The sequence below is a fragment of the Podarcis vaucheri genome (assembly GCF_965113315.1).
Source record: "Podarcis vaucheri genome assembly, chromosome: 10".
In the NCBI taxonomy this organism is placed as follows: domain Eukaryota; kingdom Metazoa; phylum Chordata; class Lepidosauria; order Squamata; family Lacertidae; genus Podarcis; species Podarcis vaucheri.
In genome coordinates, this window is record NC_138748.1 from 40,096,111 (window position 1) to 40,123,438 (window position 27,328).

The window sequence follows — 27,328 nt, forward strand, 5'->3', positions numbered from 1 at the left end:
TCCTGGAAGAGCATTCCACAAGTGGGGAGCCACCATTGACAAGGCTTGTTCTGGTGTTGCCACCCTCCAGATCAGTACCTGGTCATAAATCCATTGCTAAATAGGGCCCACAGTACGCTGATGCTGTTATGGAGTGTCCATTGGTGTGTGAAACAGCTATGGGGATATATGCTGGTTTAGAGCCCTTTTGCAAATTCGGGACACATAGCCATAGCTATGGATGCCCAGCCTGAAGGAGTTCCGAGTGGTCAGAGACCGAAATAAAAAGCTGTGGGCAGTAATCAAGGTGAGTCATACTCTCACGTAGATGCACTAAAATCAATAGTTATATATGCATTTGTATGTTATCAGCCATCTACAAATACTTAAGAATGCTGTTACCTCAAAAGATTTTTCTGCCACTGAATTGATTAGGGGACCCAGAATTCTATTTCAAGAAAGAAGAAAAACCATTTCCCACAGGTATACTAATGTCCCTAGTAATTTTTCTTCTACGCACTCATTTAGTCGTGTTTTTATATAACTTTATTAGCTCTCATTTGAGATGGAGCGACTGAAACTATACAGTACTACTCTAAACATGGCTCTACAATCCACCTATAAAAGGTATTAGACAACTTTTTTAATACCTTGTAAGTACGTTCATGTATTACCCAGTTGATGTCAGTTCTTAACTCTATATTGTTTCCCCCCTTTTACAGTCAGTCTATAGATTGAGACAAATCATCGTAACTTGCCTCCAGAATAGCTTTCCTGAAAAATGGGAGGGCTGCTGATCCGGCAGAGCCTGCCCCTAATGTGGAAGGAGAGATTTCCTTACTGCACTTCAATGTGTGGAAACATTGAGAATTCTGCTTGCATTATTCTTTTGGTTTAATCTATTTTTGGTCTGCAATCATCTTTTTAACATCTAATACCATTCAAGACTTACTGAAACATGTTTTACAAACACAACTTTGTGGTTTATAAAAGAATTTTTGATCTAGTTATCATTGATTGAATGTAACTCAATTATATGAGACACTCCTACTTGCAAGACTGTAGTCCTCAATAGTTCCTTCAGTGTAAGTTGTAGTGAACATGACAGCACCATCTTATGGACATTTTACTCTATGAATTCAATTTGCTGTAAGCAGATAATCGTAAATTCACTACTGCTTCAACCCCAAAATTTAAATCTTGAAGAGTAACCCAGCAACCTCAAGCAGTGCTAGAACTGAGGCTTGATGTGATAGGACTATTTCAAATCTGAAACTTCACTTAGTTCATCACTCATAGTCTTAACATCACTCTGAGCAGAAGTCAAATTGACGAGTTTCTTATTCAGGAAAGAAATTTCTTTCTGTCTTTCCATTAGATCCCCAAGCAGTCTTCCTATTCTTAATGTTAGTTCATCTAGCATTGGTTCCAAGTGTGCCAAATCCATCTTTAAGTTGTGTACTTTTGGTTTTAAGTCATTTGCAAAGGCTACTGTTGTAAGAACTTTGGCTCTATCACTTTCCAAATCTAAAAGCTTATTTAATTGCTTGTTAAGTTCAGCATTCAGCTCAGATGATTTTGTCTTAATGTGTTCTATTTGTCTGGCATTTTCAGATGCAGAACTCCGTAGTATTGTAGTCCTGTCAATGCTGTTTGTAAGGAGAGTCCCTATACTTTTTATAGTAGTCTTTTCAGCTTTATCAACTTTGTCTTCTAGAGTATGTAGATTCTCTACCAGTGAGGTTACATCTGCTTCAAGACCTGAAATGCGTCTAATATCAGTCTTCACAGCAGCAATCTTTGCAGAGAAGTTATTAGTTACTGAAGTTATAATCTCCTCATACTTGGTAACTGCACGAAAGAGAGATGTTAAGTTCTGCTGAAGCTCCTCTTCTTCTTGACTTAACTTACTAGACCAGATCTGCATGGTGTTCACTTCCTCCTGCAGGTGCTTCATCTGAGCAATTATATGAAGATCTTCCAGTTGCTCCATTAAGCTTAATGTCTTCTCACACTAAGAATTTGAAAAAAATCATAAGAAAATTGCATTTTAATTTTATACCAGCTGTCTTGAAATTTAATTAAAACATTAGTGTACAATATGTTCTTTAGTGTTTCCCTCAAACTTTAAAGAGAGAAAGGATGTGCAACTCATACATATGTTCCTGATTAATTTATTAATATAATAAATATAATAGCTTGTTATAATTACAACTGATGTTCTTTCTAATAAAATACACTTTGGGTGGCGATTTTCCAGAAAAATGGCACACAGGCGAATGCATACAAAACTAGCATATAGTACTTTAATAGGTTCTACTATCCAGAAAAAATGGTGTTGCTGCATTTTAGTTACTGTTAAAGCAAAACAAATGTGTTTGCGAGAATAATGGTTGGTTTTTCAAAGTCATGTTCAAAGGAAAATGGTTTCCTTTCTACCAATCACACCCAATTGTACCATCTCGTTCTAAATAACTATTATTTTTCTGACTTGCCTGATTCCGTGCAGCATATGCAAGTGGTGAAGTGGGAATACCTTTCATATGACAATTAATATGCCTGTGGCTTTATTACCTTTCTTTCCATATCAATTAAATATCTATAGTTTCCCCTGCCTTTACTTCATAAAGCCCTTATTTACATAGCTGTCAACTTTTCCCTTTTCTTGTAAGGAATCCTAGTCAGAATAAGGGAATTTCCCTTAAAAATGGGAAATGTTGACAGCTATGCTTATACCTCTTAGCTTTGTGACAATCCAATTGTAATCTTACATCTGTATCCATACCTGCTTTCTCTGAAAGCATGGTGTTCAAACTTTGTAAGAGTTAATCCTGCAAAGGCATTTAAAACAACCTTTTAAGCTGAAATTAGTCTAAGTACATTAACTTGAATAATACAGCTTAACACATTAACAGATATTGTATGTCTTCCTAATACAATGTCATATTTGAGGGGTAAAGTACAACAAACATGCAAATACATATTCCAATAAAACCCCCACACAGGAATGCAAACGTATTTTCACCTTTTCAAAGTCTTCTCATGTAAAGGGAAAAACTTTGCTTATTTCAGTGAATATCAGTCAGCTAACTGAAGTTGCAATTGCTTCAGCAATACTGTACTGTTCATTATGACTAGTTCACTCATCATTCACACTGCGGTACTTTTCTGTATTTTTTTCTGTTTCTGTTGTAGATTCAGAAAAGTCATGGACTTTCTCCTTTAACACAAGCACTTCATTCTGCAGTTTTAGTAGGCTGTTATCATACTGCACGCCTTCAAGAGTTTTTTGTATGTCCATTATATCAGATACAGCTTTCATCATTTCATCTTCCACACTGAACACCTTTGTAGTCATGTCTTCCATTTTCTTCTCTACAGCCATCAGATCCCTTGATATTCTAACAACAGAGTGAATGGCATTCTCTATTGCTGGTAAATGAGTTTTGCACTCTTCCAGTTTGGGTTCATAGCCTGCAAGCTTTTGTCTCAGATCATTATTTCTGGCTAATATACTGTTCTGCTGTTCTTCTAATTTTCCAACTGCCTTGGTATCAGACTGCAGCTGCTGCTCAACTTTAGCCAGTTCATCTTCCTCTTGCCTACTTAATGTTTTGAGGTTTCTTACAGTACTGTCTTCAAGATCTTTCAATCTTTCAGAAAGGGATTTTAGTTTTTGATCTGCTGCATTGATTTGAGAAGTCACTTCGATATGTAAAAGCCTGGCTTCCGATTTTAAACTGCTAGTATTTGTATCCAGTTCAGTCTGGCTCTTTTCCCAGGACTTGATTATATTTTGAAATTTTGCACCAGTGGTCTGCATCCTTTTAGAGAGTGCCTGCTCGCTGTTCTGAATGTCATTTATTATGTTACGGAGGTTAGCTACTTCTTGTTCAAACTTGGTCACCATGGAGAGAAAGAAAGAGGCTTCCTGCAGGATACCCGAAGATGATTCAAACTGCATTTGTAACACAAAACAATGTCCATCTTCACTTAATACAGATTTTGCACTTTTAAAAAAATATAAAACAAAGGTTTCGATAAACATAAGTTTTAAGATACATATTCCAAATAAGTCGTTCATGTGTGCGTGGGTGTGTCTGTATATATGAGAGAGACTGAGTCCACATGCGTTTGGCAACTAACAGTTTGTTGATTCATATTAATCTGTTCTATGCATACTTTCAAAACTGCATAGCTTTATTTAGAAAAAAACTAAACAAATTTCACTTTAGAATTAAAATTCCAGAAACGTGTTTTGAGTTGGCCAAATGTACTTCAATATGTTGCCATAGGGAGGAATGAATTGCATTACAAGGTAGCCTGGAGGCAGTAATTTCCTACAAAACAGTATGCTCAGATATTGACTGTTCTGAAGTATTTCAAAAATTGGATTATTTTGCAGTTCTAAAACAAACTTTGTTCTGGCACATGACATAATTCTTATTTGGCACTGGATAGCAAGACTTTTAGTTGCTTTTGTAAATCCACATGCATACATAGCCTCAAGTCTATGGCTGACATCCAACCCATAGCCCACTTGTGCAAATGGGTCTCCCCTCTGCAGACCACACTCCCCCCCCCCCCGATTTGCTCTGGGAAGTTGGAGGACCCTTCAGAACAGATTGGAGGGTACAGGGAGGGGGGGAGAGTAAAGGACATTCCTGTTGTATCTTCTAGTGTGACACTGGTCACTCAGTTTCCAACCTTTTGGCTGTCTTTGTGCAGCCTGATCCTCTGCTTGGTAGAAAAATCCAGTGTTGAAAAGGACATACTTCCATTTATGGCATGATTAGAATTGCAACATTAGAATGAAATATACAAGAAATGAAATGTCATCCTAGATCAATGACATTTTTCTAAAGCTGAAGCCAAGGCGGCAATCCTATAAGCACTTATGTGTGTAAGTGCCATGAGCAGACACTAAGGAAGCAGGGCTGTGGGAAAAAAACAGACTTTAATCCTGACACTTCTATAGCTGTGTCATTCAGAAGAGCAATCTGCAGCAAAATGAATGGTGTTTTTTTAAAAAAAAGTAACATCAGAAAGTAAAACATGAAAAGAAAAAAGACCATCCATTTAAGCTACAGTCTCATGATCACAAGACTTACACAATAAATATTAGAATATTTTTCATAAGTAATTGCACTATACAAAGTAAAACTTAAAAGCCATCTAAATGAATACAATTTCAGACAGCATAAATGCTTCTGGTAGGGTTACTGATAATAATTTCTGAATACATTCTTAATTAGTATTTACTGTATTCTGTATTATGCTCTATAACTGTTTAAAAAGGTAAAATAGTGGCTGCAATATGACAGACTTATTTCTCAGCAAGTATGTTTAGCAGCTCAAATCAATTTAAAGTGTAATCTACTCAGAAAAAAGTTAAGTGTTACTTCCAGGAAGTTTGTATAAGATTGCAACTTTAAGCATCTGGTTTTGAGAAAAGAAACTGACTTAATATATGGATGGCAAATGTAATTACTAAACTTGATTTTGCACCTGAGTGTAGTTTATCTAGCAAGGTACAGTTAATACAAGTTAATGAAAAATATCTCAGACTTTAGAGAAGTTGAGAAACACCCACACCATTAAAATGACACCCTTTCGAATTACCTTTTCAGATATTAAGTTAATCTTATTTTCTGTATCTTGAAACTTGGCAGCTTCCTGCTTTAATAAATAGTATTTCTCTTCCACTTCAGCCAGCTGAGCTGACTGCTGAAAAAGAAACCTGGGAAATGTAGAAAAACAGAATCAGCAAACAACTTACAAAAGCAATAGACTTTTTCCACGTTACTGAATCACCTACTTCAGCACAACTTGCAATCCAAAAATATGGCTGCATAAATATTGGGATGAACTGACTCTGCAATTTCTTGGGTAGCCCAATCCTATACATGTTTAGTTAGCAGTAGGTTGAGTTGAATGGGATTTATTCTCAAATAATTGCATGTACGATTTCAGCTTAGCCTTGATTTTATAATTCAGTTACAAATATATGCCATAAGTAAAGAGCAAATGTGAAGGATTCTGTTAGGGCATGATGTTTATACTTAACAGTATAGTCAGATGACTTGAGCCCAAAAGCTGAACCTGCCAAGCAGCTGAAGCTGAAAAAACGGGTTTGGGGTTATCATTTGCAGAAGACATCAGTGTAAAGACAAACTTTCCAGTCATTTTGCTTACCATGTCAGCCCTAGGCAAGCTATAAGGGACAGTAAACTTGAGGCTGTTCGTGGGTCCCACCAGCCGGACTTTTCATCACCAGTAGTCCTCAACATCGGTGCTGTCTTCCCTTGATCTTCAGTTGATTTGCCTGAAAGGTTAGCTTTCCTTCTTTGCTTAACTTCAGCCATGTTTCCAACCTCTTATACGGGAATGCCTGCATAGATCAAGCGGGGGTGGGGTGGGGGACGACAACCCGCTACTTACAAATCTTTTCAAAAATGGACTGTGCCCCCCCCCTATCCTATGCATGTTTCATTAGGAAGCAAGTCTGTGGAGTGTTAGCCTTGCAGAGGCATCTTAAGCCTGCCCCCTAAGGAACGCAAGTGCAGAACTAATAATAATAATAATAATAATAATAATAATAATAATAATAATAATAACTTATTATTTATACCCCACCACTCTGGGCAGCTTCCAACAGGACACTAAAATACAATAACCTATTAAACATTAAAAGCTTCCCTAAACAGGGCTGCCTTCAGATGTCTTCTAAAAGTCTGATAGTTATTTTTCTCTTTGACATCTGGTGGGAGGGCGTTCCACAGGGTGGGTGCCACTACCGAGAAGGCCCTCTGCCTGGTTCCCTGTAACTTGGCTTCTCGTAGCGAGGGAACCACCAGAACCACCTCAGTGTCCAGCCAGAATGATGGAGGTGGAGACGCTCCTTCAAGTATACTGGACCGAGGCCGTTTGGGGTGCAACCCCAAACATCCTTGCTCCCTAGCCAGGATGTTTGGGGTTGCACCCTTCATGCTCACAATCCCTCATTCAACCCGTTCCCTTTTCTCCTTGCTCCCTAGTTTAGCACCCCACCCACCCCCGTTACCAAGGAGGGAGCGGATGTTCTCCCAACTTTTCCCTCGGCCCCCGGGTCCTCACGCGCAGACATCCACTTCTCGGCGCCACGTCAAAGCGCATGCTCGCCAATACTTACCCCACCCGCCTAACTTCGAGGACGCGAGAGGGGCGGTCGAATGGAATTCACGAGCGACGACGGCGAAAAGGCGCGCGCGCTTCCTTTCTTCCTTTCTGGTTGGCTGGCGGGTGCCGAGCACACGGCAGCGCGCGCACCCGCGGCCAACTCGGGTCCACGAGCCTCCGCGGCTTTGTTTCGCCCAGCGCCTCGCGGGGGCTTCTTGAGAGGCGGGGGCTCCGTCGAACTAGGCGCCTCCCCTCGGAAGGTGCGGTGCGGACTCGCCCCGCCTCCGCTCAGCCATTCGCCTTTCCCCGGGGAGGAGGAAGTGGCCGCTATTTCCTGGGTGCCCCACCCGGGGTGAGAAGAAGCAGACCCTGTCAGGGAAGCTGCGCCCCTGCCCGCTCCCCTCAAAGCGCGCACGGTGCTGCTTGTGTTCCTCAGGTAACCCTTCCAGCAGCCGTGAGGTGGGGGGGGGGCAGAGGGGGCGTAGCCTTGTGAGGAGAAAATAAGAAAGACACGAACAGGCGCGAGAGAGGGGGGTGGGGAAGAAGGGGGTGAGAGACGGTTTGGGTGGGGGTCACACATAGGAGGGGCGCATTTAGATGGAAGAGCTTCGCGTTGCTAAATTACCCGGGGCGGGGGAGTGGGCCGCCTGCCTATTGGCTTCTCAAAAGTCCGCTCCTGTGCTGTATTTCTTGATTAAGGCAAATGAGGGGCTGGGCTTGGGTATTATCACATAGCTGATAGATTTATATGCACATATATCCCCGGGGCAGTCACTAAATTCTGGTGGTAATCTGTTGCCTGAAGACGCAGCTTGATGCACCTGACAGCGCAAATCCCAGTAACAATAGATTATTCGGTTTTTCGGATGCACTTCCTCAAGTCTTTTGTTCTGCATAATTCTGATGGTTTATGTGGGCAAATATCCAAGATCATATGTCATCCCTCTATTTGCCTTTTGTCTAGGTGGTAGTTTGTCCTTGCATATCTGGAGCAGAATGGCTTCAGTTGGTGCAGTCTCGAGACTTAACATTATTTTGCAAGTTTGTTTTTTGCTTGTGTGTGTATTCAGATGGGTAGACAAGATAACTGACAGTGTGTGCTTTAAATAACTTATTCTATACTTGGAAGCTACGTTGCTGTTACCAGCAGCTTCTTAGTAATTGTATGGACCAATAAAGTATAAAGAGGTAAACAATAGTCTGCTAGTGTGCGTTGCACTGTACTACAGAAGTTTGTAATGGGTGTTCTACATTAGTCTAGCAGCGACTTCTACTGGAAAGTCTTCTGTTAACTTTATCTGTGTTCTAATGATGTGTGTGTTTTTTAATTGTCATGTGGATTTAGCTGTGTTTTATGTACAATTTCATTTGTCCATTGCTTGGAGAGCACTTTGATCAAGTAGTTTTTAAATCTGTAGAGTGTTTCATCAACATTAATTTTATAATCTCAAGCTTCCAGTAGCTTTAATAGAGTTTTTAAGACTCTATATAGGTCATGTACAGTTTTTCCCCCAAGTGTATAAAAACTTTTAATATCTGCATATTTGACTGCACTTCTTTTCTGTAAATTACTGTAGATTCAATTAATTAATATTGTGCTTCTTTAGTATTGGTATCTATATTTCCCAAGATCATTAAATAACATATTTATTCACATATCTGCTTGCCTACCTCAGATCATCATTCCTTTGCATTATTGAATTACCTTCTGATAAAGTTTTCTAAGGATTTCTTTGTTTTGTTACATTCAGAATACTATTTGGAATGGTGTATTATAAACTTCAGTGAACCCCTGGTTCATGAATAATTAAAAAACTACCTACATACTGATGCCTCCAGAATCAGTTGCAGATTGAAATACTGGTAAGTGTTGCATGTCTAATAAGAATCCATAGAATCCATAGCAATCTTTACTTGATTAACAGTTGTGTTCTGATCCATGTATACAATGCACTTTTTATGCCAGTACTGTAAAGGAGATTGATTGATACTTGATTGGCAGTTTTAGTTTTTCTTGAAATAAGGGTATTTTTAAAAAATCTACTAATTTTATATTGTCTTGGCTAGCTCATGTTACCATTCAGTAAGGAAGAAACAAGTTGGAATAAAAATGGATATGATGGCTCGAAGTTATTTGCTTCAGAATTGCGAGGCATTGGAAAGAGATATCAAGACTTCTTACATAATGGATCATATGATTGCGGATGAAGCATTAACATTGCTGGAAGAGGAGAAAGTAAAAGCCCAGGTAAACTGTTTGCAGTTTTTGTATTTTATGCTGCTGTAATATTTAAGCACCTACAGACTCTCTTATAAATGCACTGCTCTTCTGGTTCTCATGGACATTAGTGCAATACAAAGTTGAACATTGAAGTTGTAAAGTTGATACCTTTAACAGAAAAAGTAGAAATATTTTAGCTAAATGAAAACCTGGATTGGCTCCAGATGAAGCTAGTTGCAATTAGATCCCATGGAAAGTTAGTCATTAAATTAACATGTGACTACCTATCCATGGAAACTAATTGCAACTAGCTTCATCTGGAGACAGATGGCTTTGAAATCAGTGGGACTCTCCCCTTTATTTCAGTGGCCGCTAAGTGAAAATAACTTATTCTGTGACTAAAAACAGTAATTTAATAATGTTAATAGGAAACATAGCAAAATAGACATGCTCAATTTACGTCAAATAAAATGTTACTGTCTTCATCTTCTAGAAGATCTTGTTGCACTCAGACTATATCCTATAAAAATGGTTTCCAAATTTGAGGAGAGGGGTGTCATTCTTTCATAGGTTTGAGCAATTGTCTCCCTGAGTATCTTAGACATAGTTTTTCATATGAATGTATGTTTGTTGAATTAATGCTTTATAGATGTGTGCCTGTGGTATGTACATGGTATTAAGGCTGCAAATGTACACATGCTTAAAGATAAAGGGACCCCTGACCATTAGGTCCAGTTGTGACTGACTCTGGGGCTGCGGCGCTCACCTCGCTTTATTGGCCGAGGGAGCTGGCGTACAGCTTCCGAGTCATGTGGCCAGCATGACTAAGCCGCTTCTGGCGAACCAGAGCAGCACATGGAAACGCCGTTTACCTTCCCGCTGGAGCAGTACCTATTTATCTACTTGCATTTTGACATGCTTTCAAACTGCTAGGTTGGCAGGAGCAGGGAGCGAGCAACGGGAGCTCACCCCGTCACGTGGATTCGAACCACTGACCTTCTGATCGGCAAGCCATAGGCTCTGTGGTTTAACCCACAGCGCCACCTGCCACATGCTTACCTGGAAGTAAGTCATAGTGCTCACATTTGGAAGTCATCCTAAATCATGGTTTAGCACAATGTGAATAAACCTATTCTTCTAGGCGCTTGTGCTCTGCTACCAGGTGGCCAAAAGAAGCTTTCACTTCTGTTTTTAGTTAACTACAGCTTTCTGTGTCATCTGAACTTAGAACCGTGGTTAACATTAAGTACAGTTAATTTAAATCTGGGTGGGCAATCTGAGAACTCCAGATGATGTTGAACTCAAATTCCCATCTTCCCTGACCATGGTGGTTGGGACTGATAGAATACAACAATATCTGGAGGGCCACAGGTAGTTTAATACAAGCAAATTTTATAAACCATGACTTAAAATTTAAGCTAAACTGTTTTAATCTTAACTACTGTGTTGCTATCAGATAACATGACAAATCCTGCTTAACTAAAAGCAACAGTTGCTAAACGACTCTTGGCCATCTGGGAGGAAGCTCAGAAAGTGCAGAAGGAAACCAGGGTTATTCAACCAAACTATGGTTTAGGATGACATTCAAAAACTGCCATTGAGACTTATTTTGGAATAGACATGCATCATATTGGACTGCAAAAGTGCACAACTGCCTGGATTGTTTGCTAAGTAACCTAGCAATTGTTGTATGGGACATAATCCACCTAAATCCAAACTTAATTGATTTCAGTGGAAAAGATTTAAACGCAAGGTCCCACTATCAGAGCACTTGAAATCTCAGTTATCCAAACACACAGAATTACACCCAAACCTTACTACACAAATGGTTGATTCGGATATTCAAACAGCCAGAGTTTGCCCACTTCCTTACTTGCTTGGGTTTTACTAGTTTGCAGCAGTCATTTCGGGCAGAAACTGTGGAGGAATAAAGATTGGACATATCGGGGAGCAGGAGAAACTGGACAAATCAGATTTTCCTTTGTTTGGCTTTTGCTGATTGGCTGCAGCAGTTTCACACAGAAAGCATAGATTAGAAATGTTTCCAAAGGAAATAATGGAAATCATCAGCTCGCCTAATGAACAATTTCCTGGCAGTGCATTGTGTTCCAATCGCGGAACCTCTGTATACTTGTCCTTGCGCCTGAAATGGGGCTTAAAAGTGCTAAAGGTTGGATGGATTGTATCAAATATGTATTGTCTTTTTGTTCCCTTATTAGACTACACAGAGAGAACGAGCAGCTATGTTAGTAAAAATAATTCTTGCCAAAGATAATTATGCTTACGTATCCTTCTATAATGCACTGCTTCATGAGGGATACAAAGATCTTGCTGCCCTTCTCCAGGATGGCATCCCTATTCTTTCCCCTTATAATGGAAAGAATTCTATGGATGGAGTAACTTCATATGGTCAGTATGACAAACTATTCTTCATTGCATGAAAATATTCTGTACTCTGCTTTTTTTTGGAAAAAAGTATTTCAGGATATATTTAATTTCTATGGTCCCTTCATTTCCAAGTGATTTAATCTACAATATACAAATCCACTAAAGTAAGTCAACAATAGGGTTGCATTAGTTTTTGTGGCTTGTGTGTAGGAGTTTAGTTTTCATACTATTACTATTACATATTGGAGCTAAGATTAAATTGATTTTCCCTTCCAGCATTGTCTCCATACTAAACAGCTGAGGAATGCAATTTGTGCTTCTTTTAAAGGGCTGGCTGCTACACCTACAACCTAGGTGATTTGAAGCCAAATTTCTTTTAGTTGGCGTCTAAATAGAATAATTATCATGAGTGATGATGCTATTCTGTGTATTAGGAGTGGTGATGTAGTATTTCTGTTTAATACTTTAAAACTCTGCAAGTTATATTGTCTACATTATTTCTATTTTTTTGTATCTTCTCCTTTTGAATTTAAGTTAAGACAATTCTCTGTGAAGGTGGTGTTCCACAGCGACCAGTAGTGTTCGTCACTCGTCCAGAACTAGCAAATAGAATTCAACAGAAATTGTATAAATTAAAAAACGATCCAGGATGGGTTATTGTTTATGGCATGGCAGGCTGTGGAAAGACTGTTTTGGCGGCAGAAGCATTACGTGACCACAGTCTTTTGAAAGGTATTTCTAGCTGCTTTGTATCAATAAGAAATGTTCTGCTGCCTAGAGGTTATTGCAAGGGATAGTTTACCTCCAGACAAGAGGCAATAGTGGTGAAAATGGCTTGCCTGAACCATGTATTTTTTAAATTTGTGAATACTAGAAAATCACATGAGGAGTAGTGCGGTTTGACTCACAGAAGCAAATACTGTAGTTATGAAATAAGCTATGACTTGCAGTAAGCTGAAAATGTATTTTGGATCTCATGAAGATGGCTTTGTTGCTGCAACCATATTAACTAATTACATTATTTTTATAACACAATTGGTACACTAACCTTTCATGTAATACTGCTATCACTGTAAAAGTGAAGGGTATTATATTCAGCAGCTATAGCAGCAAAAGAGCATATCTGGTGTGAATAACAGTATTTTGAGCTTTGAGAACTGAGCCCTATATGCCCTCTTTGAATGATGCAATATATGTGTCCTATACCTATTTGTGCTGAATGTAAACATCCTGTTCTCATTTGTTTCTCTTAATATAGCTTGATTTTATTTATTATTTTAAGCATTTTACACTGTTTGGCAGCCAAAAGATTCTCAGAGCAGTTTACATAATATCAATAGCAAACAAGACAGTCCTTGAGCTCAGGCTTACAATCAAGAAAATATGTCACAAAAGTAAATTGCATGGCAGAGAAGAGGAAATCAAGCCAACTTAGGCACAAGTTCTTAAATATAAACATTTAGAATCTTTTTCAGTTAGCTTTGTTGCTTTTTAAAATTTGTTTATGTTTAGACATACATGTAACTGTATCTATCTGTATTATAAATTCAACTTTGTATCTTTTTGCTAGATTGTTTCCCAGGAGGAGTACATTGGGTTTCTGTTGGGAAACAAGACAAAGCAGGTCTGTTAATGAAACTCCAAAATCTCTGTCTAAGATTAGACCAGGACTTCACTTACTCTCAGAGGCCACCACTTAATATAGAAGAAGCTAAAGATCGCCTTCGTTTGCTATTTTTGCGCAAATACCCAAGGTACTGTCAATAGTGTAAAGAAATATCTGAACATTTCAAGTCAGCTACTAGAATTGTGTTGTCTTTGTTTCATGTATGTACTCAATGGCTTAATCAAGACTTTTCCAAGGACTCGGCTAGACTGGTAAAGAAAAGGAGATTTTTATGTGTTGCATGTGCGATATAACATTGTTTTTCTCTACCTGTTTCCCCTGTTTAAATTTACAACACTTTAAATTGAAACGCTTCTTTGATGCGTCTAGATCCAGCCCAAGACACAATTAGCAATGTTGTGTCTTCTAGCATGTGAATTTTAAGTTCCTTACCACTGGTGAATTTTTTGCACGTTTACTGGCTTGAAAAGAATTCTAGATTGCATGCTTGGTTCATCTAGAGCAGGGTGATCCAGCCTCTCAGACCAAGTGGGCTGCAAGAGTACTTCTAGACCAGTGTTTTTCAACCACTGTTCCGCGGCACACTAGTGTGCCGCGAGATGTTGCCTGGTGTGCCGTGGGAAAAATTGAAAAATTTGAAAGATTTTTTTAAAAAATAATGTCACATTTTCACCCACTAGGCGGGTGCCGGACTGTGTCCACCCTATTTTCCATCCGTCCTGGGTGAGGATCAGATCGGATGGGATCGGATAAGAGCGGACAGGCGGTCCGCTCTCATCCGATTCCCCATAGAGAGCAGCGGGGCTCTGACATCTCCCTCTCCGCACACAGTGCGGAGACGGAGCTGTCATCCGCCGGCTCAGCAGGGATCAGCGAATCGATCCCCGCTGAGCAGAGAATGGTCCGTGACGTTTTTGTTTGCCATTAAAGAAAAAAATATTAAACCATGTTTGAATGTCGGAACTGGTTACTAAAATTTTTGAATCCCACCACTGATGTTAAGTGTTTGTGTTTATTTGATTTGTGTTTATTTGATTCCTATTCAAGAGAATTACTTTATATATAGTCAATATAGGCACAGAGTTAATTTTTTTAACATTTTCTAATGGTGGTGTGCCTCGTGATTTTTTTCATGAAACAAGTGTGCCTTTGCCCAAAAAAGGTTGAAAAACACTGTTCTAGACAGAACCTGCAGGACACACACTGAATTAAATTTCCAGGTCATAAATTGAAGTGTTCACAATATAGTTGATATTATTTAATATACACAATTAATATATTTAATTGAAAATGGAATGGAATGGTCGTCAGCACTAGCAGCACTCCTTTAGTACTTGGCAAGGGCTGCCAAAAAAAGGCTGCCCTGCAAGCTTCGTGTTAAACCACTCCAACCTAAAGCATGAGCCAGATTTGTTAGCTGTCGTTAATAGAACTCCTTACTCCCATTTGATTCTAGTTGTAATGAACAATATGTTGAACGTATGTCCAAAAGACTTCCTGAATTGATTCAGTCTTACAAGTTCTAGGCTAAGGCTTCTCCACAGTCACCAGCTATCACTGGCTGATCTCAACTCATCCAGATTCAGAATTTAGCAGTATTTAGCTTTTTCTATTGTGCTTCTTGTAACATAGCTAGCTGTTTTTGGAAAACTATCTTTTAACAAATATGTTCAAATGTGGCTAACACTGAATACAATATTAGCATGTCCTTTAACTCTGCAAATGTTTAATAAATGTAAAATACATAGAAAATGCTGTTCATTAAGTATAGAACTGCTATAGTTTAGTCCAGTCAAGCTCTTGAGAGTTGTCCCAGACAATAATTCTTCCTTCTGGGCAATTTTAGTTGTCGTGGATATAAAGCACATGAGACTCAATTTTTTGTTTAGAATAAATATTTAAAAGGGAGCACTTTTGAAATATGAAGTGAAATGAAAAGTCTATTGGTTCTTAACATATTGAGGAATCTTCAAAGCAGGTGTACAGTGCCTCCAAGCTTGACGTATTTTTTTTCTAATAGGTCTCTCTTGGTGCTTGATGACATTTGGGATTCCTGGGTATTAAAATCCTTTGACAGTCATTGCCAGGTTCTTATCACCAGTAGAGATAGGAGTGTAACAGATTCTGTAGCTGGTAAGGATTGCGTCGTCTTCCTCCTTCTAAGTATTTAAGGTTACTCATGTACAGTGTGTTTTTTTTAATTGTGTTGCCATGACTACCATTAACACTAAGTGCAACAGTAATGTAGGCATTGTACAGAGGAGAAAAACTGCACTGTCCTTGAAAAATAGCTCATAATCTCTATTATGTAGCCAGGAAGACAGAGATGTAGAAAGACAGGATTTGAGCTTTTAGTAATACTGCTTCTTATTGAATTTCACATAATGACCCAGTATAGTGAGATCACTGAAGAGCATACAAAATTTGAGAAAACTGTAAATAGTTGATTCAGACAACTGTATTAGGGAAGCGATAGACAACAATAGAGGAAATTAAATAATAATACCTTAGATGGTACAGCATGTGACTCTTAATCTCACATTGGGCAAAAGATTCTTGCATTGCACAGGGTTGGACTAGATGATCCTTGTGGTCCCTTGCAACTCTACAATTCTATGGAATATACCATGCATATATACCATGAACAACAATAATTAAATAATTAAAATAAATAAATACAGCACATTTAAGCAAGCCCAGTTAAAATTCCCATGTTGTAACTTAAATCCTAATTACAGTGTAAATTCATACGTAGCATGCATTAAATTAAATATTTACTTTTTTATTTGTATCTAAACTCTAAACACAGGCAAGAAATATGAAATTCCTGTGGAAAGTGGACTAACACATGAAAAGTCACTTGAAATATTATCTCGGTTTGTTAATATAGAAATAACAGAACTACCAGAAAAAGCTGATTGTATTGTAAAAGAATGCAAAGGTAAGAATGCTCCTTTTCTCTGCATTTTGAAAGAAACCATTTTTAACTTTCATGTTATATATGCTGTTTACTAGACTGTGACCTCATTCACATGTCATGATAAACCATATTTAATGATTTACTGAAAATGCAGCATTTGTTCCTCCTTTGCAAAAATGTAGTTTGCTGTTTTCAAACTGAGCATTGTGGTTTCTTTCACTTTGAACAATCTACAATCTGTATCTAAGGTTTGCTCTTGACTGACAGATCATGCATTGCTTCAGAGAAAACAAAGCAAAACCCACAGTTTGGACATAATGCTAAGCCGCAAATGCAAGTTGCGTTCTGTTCAGGTTGCAAACAGGGCTCTGGAATGGATCCTGTTCGCAACCAGAGGTACCACTATATGTGCATAGTAAACAATTAGCTACATTTAACTTTGATGTCTAAGCTAGACCAGTGAGCAACTCAATGTAAAAATTACATTTCCTTCACAGCATTCTCTGCAATTTGCTATTCTTTTATCAAAAGTTTAATTTTCATTTAGTAATTTTATCCATTCCTGTTTTTCAGGTTCTCCTCTTGTGGTATCTTTGATAGGAGCATTATTAAGAGATTTCCCCAATCGCTGGGAATACTACCTTAAACAACTTCAAAATAAGCAATTTAAAAGAATAAGGAAATCATCATCTTATGATTATGAAGCACTTGATGAAGCCATGTCCATAAGTGTTGAAATGTTGCCAAAAGATTTCAAAGACTATTACAGAGATCTTTCTGTCCTTCAAAAGGATGTTAAAGTGCCTTCAAAGGTAAAACCCGTTTTAAAGAAACACTGGTGGAGGTTATGGAGATTGTGACTTTTAAATCATAAAAACAAATTGTGACCATGACATCTTGCAGAAAACTGATGTTGTAATGAGTGTGACATTAGAACTGACCCATCCTTGAGCATAATTTCTCCCTGTTTCTCTCAATGCCATGGTAAAGGTAAAAGGACCCCTGACCATTAGGTTCAGTGGTGGCCGACTCTGGGGTTGCGGCGCTCATCTCGCTTTATTGGCTGAGGGAGCCGGCGTACAGCTTCCGGGTCATGTGACCAGCATGACTAAGCTGCTTCTGGTGAACCAGAGCAATATGTAATGTTTGGTCTTGTTCCCTTCCTCACTAGCCAAAGAAGACTCAGAGGTTGGATTGTTTCAGAAGTGCTTGCCTGTTTGCTCACAGGGTGGTAGGCATTATGCAGCTGCTAGGGGTATCAACTGTTGGAACAGTTCTTAAAATTGCTTCTGCACTGATATAGAGTGGAGCACTAGTTAAACATTAGGATAAAGATGTCAAAAGTAGTACCGTACATATATTTTCTTAATAATACCAAATATTATAATTAAATATTAGTACTTGGAAAAAGCAGTTGGAAAAATAGCTCACAGATTCTCATAAAAATTATATGTATATTTCTACAATTTTGTTTCTATGTAGTGGGAACAATTCATACTAATTTTAAATCTAATTGAGAGAGTTAAGGCAGAGGGCTTTCTCCGTAGTGGCGCCCACCCTGTGGAACACCCTTCCATCAGATTTAAGGAGATGAGTAATTATATAACATTTAGGAAACATCTGAAGGCAGGCCTGTATAGGGAAGCTTTTTAAGGTTTAATGTTCTACTATGTTTTTATATATGCTGGGACCCAGGCATCCCAGTCAGATGGGCAGGGTATAAATAATAAAATTAGTACAGTGGTACCTCAGGTTACAGATGCTTCAGGTTACAGACTCCGTTAACTCAGAAATAGTACCTCGGGTTAAGAACTTTGCTTCAGGATGAGAACAGAAATCATGCTGGAGGCCCCATTAGCTTAAGTGGTACCTCAGGTTAAGAACAGTTTCAGGTTAAGAACGGACCTCCGGAACGAATTAAGTTCTTAACCCGAGGTACCACTGTAGTAGAAGTACGTGCTTAAGGCTTCTACTGATATTAGTAAGATCCAGGACCCTCAGAAGAAACTTCATTAGGGGCCTTCACTAGGGAGGAGGCGTGGGGAATTATCCTTTACGGAAACATTTTTGCCTGAGTGCTGCATTGAATGCCATCTGAAGGACACTTTCTGAGCCTCGCACTGGTGTTTCTACCTGACTTGGAATTGACCTTAGAACTGTGATGATGCCTTTTGTTTGCCTGATGGAAGATTGGGGCAGGGCGGGGGGAGAGAGAAAGAAACCTTATTTTTCATGCTTGGAATGTAGTCTAGTGTACAAAGGTAAGACTCTTAACAGTTGCTCTACCAATTTCTGCCTCTGGTCCCATCTACCACTGACATACAGCCTCCAGAGGTTTGCTTATGATGGAATGTGCTCCCCTTGCTGAAAATGGCTCTTCCTATTGATACGTAGGAAAACTTTATGGATTTCATTGGTTTTCTTTGGTTGCATAGAAATTTGATTCATTTGCATATTTTAAATTCTGAATTAGATTATCAGCAAAAGTATTTGCTACTTGACCAATTATTTGTTTCAAAATGCACTTCAGGTATTCTGTATTCTTTGGGATCTGGAGACAGAGGAAGCTGAAGACATACTGCAAGAATTTGTTAACAAATCTCTCCTGTTCTGTGATCGGAATGGAAAATCATTCCAGTATTACTTGCATGATCTCCAGCTTGACTTTCTAACAGAGAAGAATCGCTCTCAGCTTCAAGTATGCTTCTGAATTTCTAATGGTGACTTATATAAGAATTAGACATAGCTTAAAAATGTACTTACGCAGTGTTCAAAATCTTATTTAAATTGCTAGTTGTACAGTTAGATATCCATCAGTACTAATTTCTTAATTGAATACTAATTCAACTTTTAAAGCTATTTTGATACAGCACAACATAAAATGCTTAGTTAGATTAATAGTGGCACTATATGACATTGGCAGGTTTATTGTATGACACAATAATTTGCATGCTTCCCATTCCTTAGCAGAGCAAAGTCCAAGAGGAGGGAGTATCTTGAGGAATCTATTTATATTTGCTAATAATCAAACCGAAGTATCTAAAAATTAAATTCTTCTGAATTTCCTCAAGTGTTTGAAATGAAAAAAGTGTTTTATTTGCTTTTTAGGGTTATTAAAAATGGTCTTCCTTATAGGGGAAAGTACTATGTCATCTTTGGAGCATAATTTTAGCTTGTTTTGTGAAAGCACTTAATATTTCAGAAATATTGGGAAATGATACTAAAATGGGTGGGGGAAGATGGATTTTAAAAGCTCGGTCTAGTGGCTTTATATGCTTGGGAGAAAACTTTGTGGATCCTTTGTTGATTTCAATGTTGGGACAGGTCTTTTTGCTTATTCCCTCACTACACAAGCTGCTTCTCACATTGTAGTCATTTGAGAAACTAGGTTACCTAGAAACTTGGAGTATGCTATTGTATTGGATGGAAGCCTTTGGCTGCAATTCAGCAGCAGGGTGGGTATGCTTTGTTGTGCCATCATGGTGTATCAACCCCCTCTCTGGTAGCTGCTATTGAAATAACAAAAACCACATATGTCCAGTGCATTCATTTAACGTATCAACTAGGTTGGCCCTTTGACAGCCATGTGCAGGAAGGATGGGTGAGTGGCTTGTCAGTTCTGCTGAGTAATCAACTGTAGTAAAAAAAAAACACCTTCTAAAATGCAGTTGGCTGTTTGCCCTTTTGCCCTCTGTCCAATTCTATGGCTGTCTAGGATTGCGGATTTTCTGCATTGCAGAGGGTTGGACTAGATGACCAGCAGAGTCCCTTCCAACTCTACAATTCTAATTCTTTAATTTGATTTCGACATTGGGTATATTGCTACAAAACTGAAGGGGGAGATGGAAGTGTATCAGCTTGCTCAACCTATGCAGCTAATGGACACACTGAGCCCAGAGCACTCTTCAGGTTCGGATCCTCCTGTCTCCAATTCTTCGCTGTAGGAAGGTTGGAGCTGCAGTGGTTTGTGCACGCTTGGAGTACCATTTGGGCAAGGAGGGAAACCCGAACATTTTCCTTCTCAGATCTGAGCTTAAGGTGGAAAGAGGCAGCATATCAGTATGCTTATAGCTCCAACTTCAGTGTCTTCTTGTACATTGACCAGATCCTGGCTCCCCTATCATCATGGTGAGCGGGGCAGTAGTAATATTATTATTATTATTATTATTATTATTATTATTTTATTATTTTATTATTTTATTATTATTATTAATAAATTTATATCCCGCCCTCCCCAGCCGAAGCCGGGCTCAGGGCGGCTAACAACAATAAAACAGTACAAAAGTACAGCATAACCAACACTCTAAAATCATTCATTATAAAATTAATTAATTGAAGCCACTGGCAACCATTGGGCAGAGCTCCGCGAAGATTGCCGAGGGAGGGAGTCAGGCTGTGCCCTGGCCAAAGGCCTGGTGGAACAGCTCTGTCTTGCAGGCAGAAAGATGTCAAGTCCTGCAGGGCCCTGGTCTCTTGTGACAGAGTGTTCCACCAGATTGGAGCCACAGCCGAAAAAGCCCTGGCTCTAGTTGAGGCCAGCCTAACTTCTCTGTGGCCTGGGACCTTCAAGATGTTTTTATTTGAAGACCGTAAGTTTCTCTGTGGGGCATACCAGGAGAGGCAGTCCCGTAGGTACGAGGGTGAAATTATCAACCCTGTGTATACTTGTAGCAATAGGACAGCTTCAGTTATTTTAATTCAATAAAATGACTACATAAAGGATAAATTCAGACCAAGATTAACAATTGCATTGTGTTTTTCAGGCACTACATAAAAAAGTAGTTGATCAATACAAGAAATGTTATAAACAGTATATACCATCACAAGAAGACTGCATGTACTGGTATAATTTTCTGGCTTACCATATGGCAAGTGCCAATATGCACAATGTAAGTCTGCACTTATATTAATCTTCTGCATATAAGGGAAGTGTGGTTGTTTATTATTATTTAGTTGCTTCTTTCAAAAACTGAATTCAAAGCAACTCCCAAAACAAAATAGATATAAAACAATGATAAAAATTACCTAAAATACAATAATATACATAAAACAGCATAAGATATTTTTAAATTCTCAATTCTTTTTTTCTCATTGAACACTAAAAAAGCTTAATTTAATGAAAAAGGATATATAACTGCAAATTGTTTCAGGTAACAGTAAGTCAAACTATTGCTATGCATGAATAAGCAAGTTTGCAGGTGCTCAGAGGAAAACTGTATTTGCTTTGCTCCTCCTTGCAATGTTTTTGGCTTTGTGTTATGTCTCCACTAGACAAACCATGGCTTAGTCTGGGTTACACAGCAGCAGTAGGACTGGGAGATGAGCAAAGCAGTCACATTTCTCCTCTTTAGTACCCTCACCACTGCTTGTTTACACTTAGACATGGTTTTGCTTAGTGGTCTGGTTTGCATTCCTTAAAGAATGCGCTCCTTAAATAAAATGGCAGCAGAAACACAATACAGGTGTTCGAAGATCTTACCATAATTACATGGTGAATTGAATGGTAACAATTCATCTAGTTTTGTGGAAATTGGAAAAAGCATGCCAAGAAAAATATTCATTTTTAGATGTGTAAGAGATTGATCTGAAAAAGCATTAGCTAATCTGTTAAATAATGAAAGAATGTGCAACAGTGCATGGTTGTTAATGTTTCCAAAGTGTTATCACTTTATAAAGAAATTTTGGAACATTATAATAGAAAGGAAGTTTATTCTTCTGAAAATGCAAAGCTAAGTAACAGTTTGAAATAGCAATAAGTGTAGCTGACAAACAGGACTATTTACTTACAGAATTTTTCTTATTCTAGGAACTCTGTGCTCTCATGTTTTCACTAGACTGGATTAAAACCAAAACAGAATTGGTAGGACCTGCTCATTTAATTCATGAATATGCTGAATACAGTCAAATATTGGATGAAAAGGTATACTGTGAGAAATTAGCAACTATACTTCGCATGACTTGCACTTCTTCTTTCACTTAAAGATTAGTTTGTTGTGATAACTTATCCAAGTTTTGGCATAGTTGATAATTCTGCCTTGTGTGGAACAGGTGACATTTTAAAGACTTTAGAGATAGTATATCTGCATTTGTGAAAAGAAACAGATTCTGATTATATTAGTAACTGAGGTAACAGAAAGAGTTTGGAGGATCTGATGCATTCCATTTATATTGTCAAGTGTCTAACATCCCAGTTTAAACATTTGTCCCATTTACCCTTCTGATCAGCTAGCTCCACTAGACTCCCACTAATCTAGTTTTGTTTAGCAGAATTAGTGTGATTTGCTTCATTCCGGAACATAAGGCACCGTATTTTTCGCTCTATAGGACGCACTTTCCCCCCTCCAAAAATGAAGGGCAAATGTGTGTGCACGCTATGGAGCGAATGCAGGCTTCAGGAAGCTATCCGCAAGCCTTCGGAGTGCGGCGGGAGTGCCCGCTGGGCTCTGAAGGCTTGCAAATAGCAGCCTGCAGCCCGAAGCCCAGGGAGTGCAGCGCTGCGCACCCCGGGCTTTGGGCAGCTATTCGCAAGCCTTTGGCTGAAGGCTTGCGGATATCAGCAAGCTCCGGGAGCGAAGGCGAGGTTGCGCGCAACCTCGCTCCCGGACCCGTTCTGGGGGCTGTGGTTGGGGGAAGCTCGGGCTTCCCCCGCCCCAGCCCCGCGGCTAAAAACAAAGCCAAGACAGCAAGCGGGATCCATCCCGCTCACTGTCATGGCTTCTGCCAAAGCCACGCGCAGCCTCTCCTGGCTGGAGAGGTTGTGCGCAGCTAAAGAGCTGGCTGTCTTGGCTTCTTTGGTCTTCGGGGCTCAGGGGGGAATTTTTTTTTCCCCTTTATTTCCCCCCCCCAAAAAAAAACACCTAGGTGCGCCCTATGGTCCGGTGCGCCCTATAGAGCGAAAAATACGGTATTTAAATGCTTCAAGGCATCTTGCTAGAAGCTGATCACAATATAGATTATTGTTTTATGCAGTTGATATGGTGCTTTGCAAATTTTTACAAACTGTGTGTGTGTGTGTGTGTGTGTGAGAGAGAGAGAGAGAGAGAGAGAGAGAAATTTGCAATCAGAATTTCAGCAATGTTAGAAAACAGAACTAGGAGTGAGGAAAGAGGCAAAGGGTAAGAGTCAGAAAATGTTTGAGGGGCCTCATCTAGTCTAGCTTCCTCATTACAGAATGATGCTTGCTACTTCCAGCAGCCTCTCTTTTTATATACTGTCCAGGTTCACTTTTCTTTATGATAAGATATATATTGTTCACAGGATGCCATTGCACGTGAAAACTTCCAGGAATTTCTATCCTTAAATGGGCACCTCCTTGGGCGGCAACCATTTCCAGACATTGTACAGCTGGGTCTATGTCAGCCAGAAAGTTCAGAAGTCTATCGGCAAGCAAAACTAAAAGCTCAGCAAGAAGTTGAGAAAGGAGCGTTTTATGTGGAATGGATGTAAGCAGATGCATTTTTACCTATGAATAATATTCTGTCCGAATCAGTCCCCCAAAATATAAATGTCTATCCAGTTTTTACCCCAGTGCTGTACAGAAGTGTTTGTGCATGCATGATTTATAAAAGTTGAGCAGAAACCAGCAGTGTTTGCCTTTTGATGTGCAAAAGGTCTCAGTTCAATCCCTGTTATTGTCAGGTAGGGCTGGGAAAGACCTCTGTTTGAAACTCCTAGGGAGCCACTGCCTGTTAAGGTATACGTAGCTAGATGCACCAAGGATTTAACTGAGTACAAGGCAGCTTACAATACTCCTGTGTGTGGCGATGAAACATGCATCTTTTTGTATTGTGTCAGCTGGGCTCTTAGTTAAAATGCAATTCAAATAACAATGTCCACTTGTGAACTTAAAGAGCAACTAGATGATGATGATGATGTGGAAGGAAATTAAAGTTATGTTGGAAATTGATGAAATTTGCAAGGCAGTTTTGAAATAATAACCTGTTGATGAAGAAACAATATGTGTGTTAAAAGAACAATAAATATTTCAGTGAGTGACTGTTCTTCCAAAAACAAAATTTGGTAATATATATTGTTGCCTGAAATATGTTTTAAATTTCCCCCCAGAAATATACAAACTAAAATATTGTGTGTTTTTTATAATATAGAAATAAAAAATCCATGAAGAACATGTACCGTTTGGTTGTGCGTCCACATAGAGATGCTGTTTACCATGCTTGTTTTTCCCAGGATAGACAAAGAATAGCTTCATGTGGAGCTGATAAAATGCTGCAGGTAAGATACATATGGGTATATTTTTAGCTGGTTTCTTAAAATGAACCACAATTAACATTAGCCATGATTTTTTGGTTTGGATGACACAGCAAGCTATTGTTAAGCTAAAACAGAAGTGAACGCTTCTGAACTCTATCTTGAGCATGCAAGCTCTAGTTTAATTGCTGCTATTTTGTGCCATGCTAAATTAGCAGTACCTTACCCTGTGGCCTTCCAGAAGCTGCTGGACTACAACTCCTATAATTCTTGGTCATTGACAATACTGGCAAAGCCTGATAGGAATTGTAATTCAGCGACATATGGAGAGCTGCAGGTTAGCCTCCCCAGTGCTAAACTATGGTTCAGCATGACATGTAAACACAGCCAGTGTGTACTACACACATGCTTTGCTGGGAATCATATGTTCTCCCCTCTCCTTCCACCTGGCTGGGAGAAGGACGTAGCCTGCTTCACTTAAGCTTTGGCTGTTTGCTTCCTCCAGTAGCCACGTATTCCACCCAAGTTTGAGGAGCTTTCGTACACTCCATGTTGATGAAGTCCTCCAGCAATATGAGAAAGAACTGTTGGTTCCTATCTGAATGGTAAAAGGTAGAGGGAACCCTGATCATTAGGTCCAGTCGTGGCCAACTCTGGGGTTGCAGCGCTCATCTCGCTTTATTGGCTTAGGGAGCTGGCGTACAGCTTCCGGGTCATGTGGCCAGCATGACTAAGCCGCTTCTGACAAACCAGAGCAGTACACGGAAACGTCATTTACCTTCCCACCAAAGCAGTACCTATTTATCTACTTGCACTTTGAGGTGCTTTCGAACTGCTAGGTTGGCAGGAGCAGGGACTGAGCAATGGGACCTCACCCCGGCGTGGGGATTCAAACCGCCAACCTTCTGATCGGCAAGTCCTAAGCTCTGTGGTTTAACCCACAGCGCCACCCGCATCTGAATGGTAATTCTGTGTTAATTGACAAAGCTCCTCAGGCCCTCACCTCTAGCTTCTTGGCTGCTTTCCAATTACTTAAATTTATTCTAGGTATGTACATAATTGTTTCTTGTTAGGGAAATAAATATTTTTTTTCTCTTTGTCTTTCTGGGGCTTGTTGAAACAACCTGTTCAAGCCTGGCAAGGATGCAAACTGGATTCATGGAGCTGCCTGCTTCCCTCTAGTTTTCTTTCCTGTCTTTGACCACAGGGTGGCACTATTACCCATGCCAATGAGTTTTTCCAGCCACACAATACAACCATTTTTGAAAAAAGGAGAAATCTCTATGGCATATATTGGTGTACATTTAATATTGCTGGTCATCTTTCCTCTTCTTTCCACCCTTTTCCTTTTAAACTAATAAAATTTCAGTTATGCGGACAGCGCAGCTGGTAAAAGAATAACACAACAGCCTTAATATCTATGTTTAAAATAGCTTAAACTTAATGTATCTGTGATATTGCGTTTGTAGGTGTTTAAAGCTGGAAGTGGAGAAAAACTTTTGGAAGTCAAAGCTCATGACGATGAAGTGCTGTGTTGCACTTTTTCAGCAGATGACAGATTTGTTGCCACTTGTTCAGCAGATAGAAAAGTAAAAGTAAGCAAATGACATATCAGTTATCCTCCTTTGAACCTATACAGCTATTTACATTTCTGGCTGTAGTTAACAGAGAAATTCATACATTTAAAATAACTTGGATGGGTTAGCTCAAACGTCTTTTACAAAGACTTTTTCAATGAATGGAATACTAAGTTTGAAATTAACCCAGTATTTTTTATTGTATCTTCTATATATAGAAACTTCTATATTATTATTATTTATTATAGTTATCTATTGCCCTTCATCTGAAGATCTTATGGCCGTTCACAAAATAAAAGTATAGACTAAAAGCACAAAATAGTTAAAACAAAAACAAAACAATAACCCCACTCCCACAAACACATTTAAAAGGGCGCAGAATATTAATCAGCCAAAGGCCTGATTGAAGAAGAACTTTTTCACCCGGAGCCTGGGGACAGCATTCCACAAACAGGGAGCCACTGCAGAAAACAGAACTATAGGTCCTTCTGTCTTTCCAAAAGGGAAGCATTAGATGAGGCAGGAGGAACCTGTGGCCCACCAGGTGCTTTTGGACACCCAACTTTCATGAGCAACAGACAGCATGACTAATAGTAAGAGATAATGGAGGATCACAAGTGAGACTGGCTTCCAAGCAAGCGTGCTTAGGATTAGAACTTTAGTTGCTGCTCTTTGAATTTGTTCTAGCATGAATGGATCCTTTTGAAACATGGATAAGTAAAGCCATGTGCAGCATTTTAGAAGAGACCTCATCAGGAACTTACGGAAAGATATCAGTGCTTAATGTATTTAAATTTATTTTAACTTTTCCTTCAGGCTTATCTACCCTCACATGGTAGTTTACAAGACAAATCTTTAAACAAATAGTATATACTGGTGCTCCAAATTTTTAAAATCACATTGACCCTTCCCTGTCTCTACTAGACATGTTTTGCCTGAGCTTCATCTTAGACATGATGGTGACAGATGTATACCTTAGAGTACAGGTTGGCATTTTCATGTCGAAAGATAGCATACAAGATGTGGCTTTTCTCCCCAAACTCTCTATTGCTTTGTTCTGGTGATTTCTCAGACTGGAGGTCCTTTCTTCTCTGAGAGAAAAGAAAGTATGAGGAGGTGATGGGGCATGAGGGTGTTCTGTTCCCAGCCATCACATTTCTCTGTGTTAAATCAACATGATGTGTTCCAACAAGTCATGCTGCTGTCACATCTAGTTACACTAATATATGTAGGAACTTAATTTGCCCTGT

At 39.1% G+C, this 27,328-nt stretch overlaps 2 protein-coding genes across 5 annotated transcripts in view; one reads left to right on the forward strand and one right to left on the reverse strand.

The window, feature by feature from the left end:
- The window catches only part of IKBIP (IKBKB interacting protein), a 433,380-nt gene extending 426,092 nt beyond the window's left edge, over positions 1-7,288 (reverse strand). The window contains exons 1-4 of one of the 4 annotated variants that reach the window (XR_014224121.1): positions 7,151-7,288; positions 6,175-6,370; positions 5,602-5,719; positions 2,702-3,937 (exon numbers count right to left, since the gene is read on the reverse strand). Coding sequence is in view for 3 of the 4 variants with exons in the window: in XM_082240808.1 (XP_082096934.1) it covers positions 3,119-3,937; positions 5,602-5,719; positions 6,175-6,344 (1,107 nt within the window). In the remaining variant the exon portion in view is untranslated. The other 3 variants (XM_082240810.1, XM_082240808.1, XM_082240809.1) reach the window with 3 other exon arrangements.
- Positions 7,289-7,444: 156 nt separating this feature from the next.
- The window catches only part of APAF1 (apoptotic peptidase activating factor 1), a 41,317-nt gene continuing 21,433 nt past the window's right edge, over positions 7,445-27,328 (forward strand). The window contains exons 1-15 of the mRNA XM_082240773.1: positions 7,445-7,573; positions 8,889-9,000; positions 9,205-9,385; positions 11,578-11,767; positions 12,281-12,478; positions 13,317-13,500; positions 15,394-15,506; positions 16,183-16,314; positions 16,867-17,105; positions 18,824-18,991; positions 21,057-21,182; positions 22,100-22,213; positions 23,551-23,735; positions 24,399-24,525; positions 25,971-26,096. Of these exons, the coding sequence (XP_082096899.1) occupies positions 9,248-9,385; positions 11,578-11,767; positions 12,281-12,478; positions 13,317-13,500; positions 15,394-15,506; positions 16,183-16,314; positions 16,867-17,105; positions 18,824-18,991; positions 21,057-21,182; positions 22,100-22,213; positions 23,551-23,735; positions 24,399-24,525; positions 25,971-26,096 (2,040 nt within the window). The 5' untranslated portion in view covers positions 7,445-7,573; positions 8,889-9,000; positions 9,205-9,247. The remainder of the gene's footprint in view (positions 7,574-8,888; positions 9,001-9,204; positions 9,386-11,577; positions 11,768-12,280; positions 12,479-13,316; positions 13,501-15,393; positions 15,507-16,182; positions 16,315-16,866; positions 17,106-18,823; positions 18,992-21,056; positions 21,183-22,099; positions 22,214-23,550; positions 23,736-24,398; positions 24,526-25,970; positions 26,097-27,328) is intronic.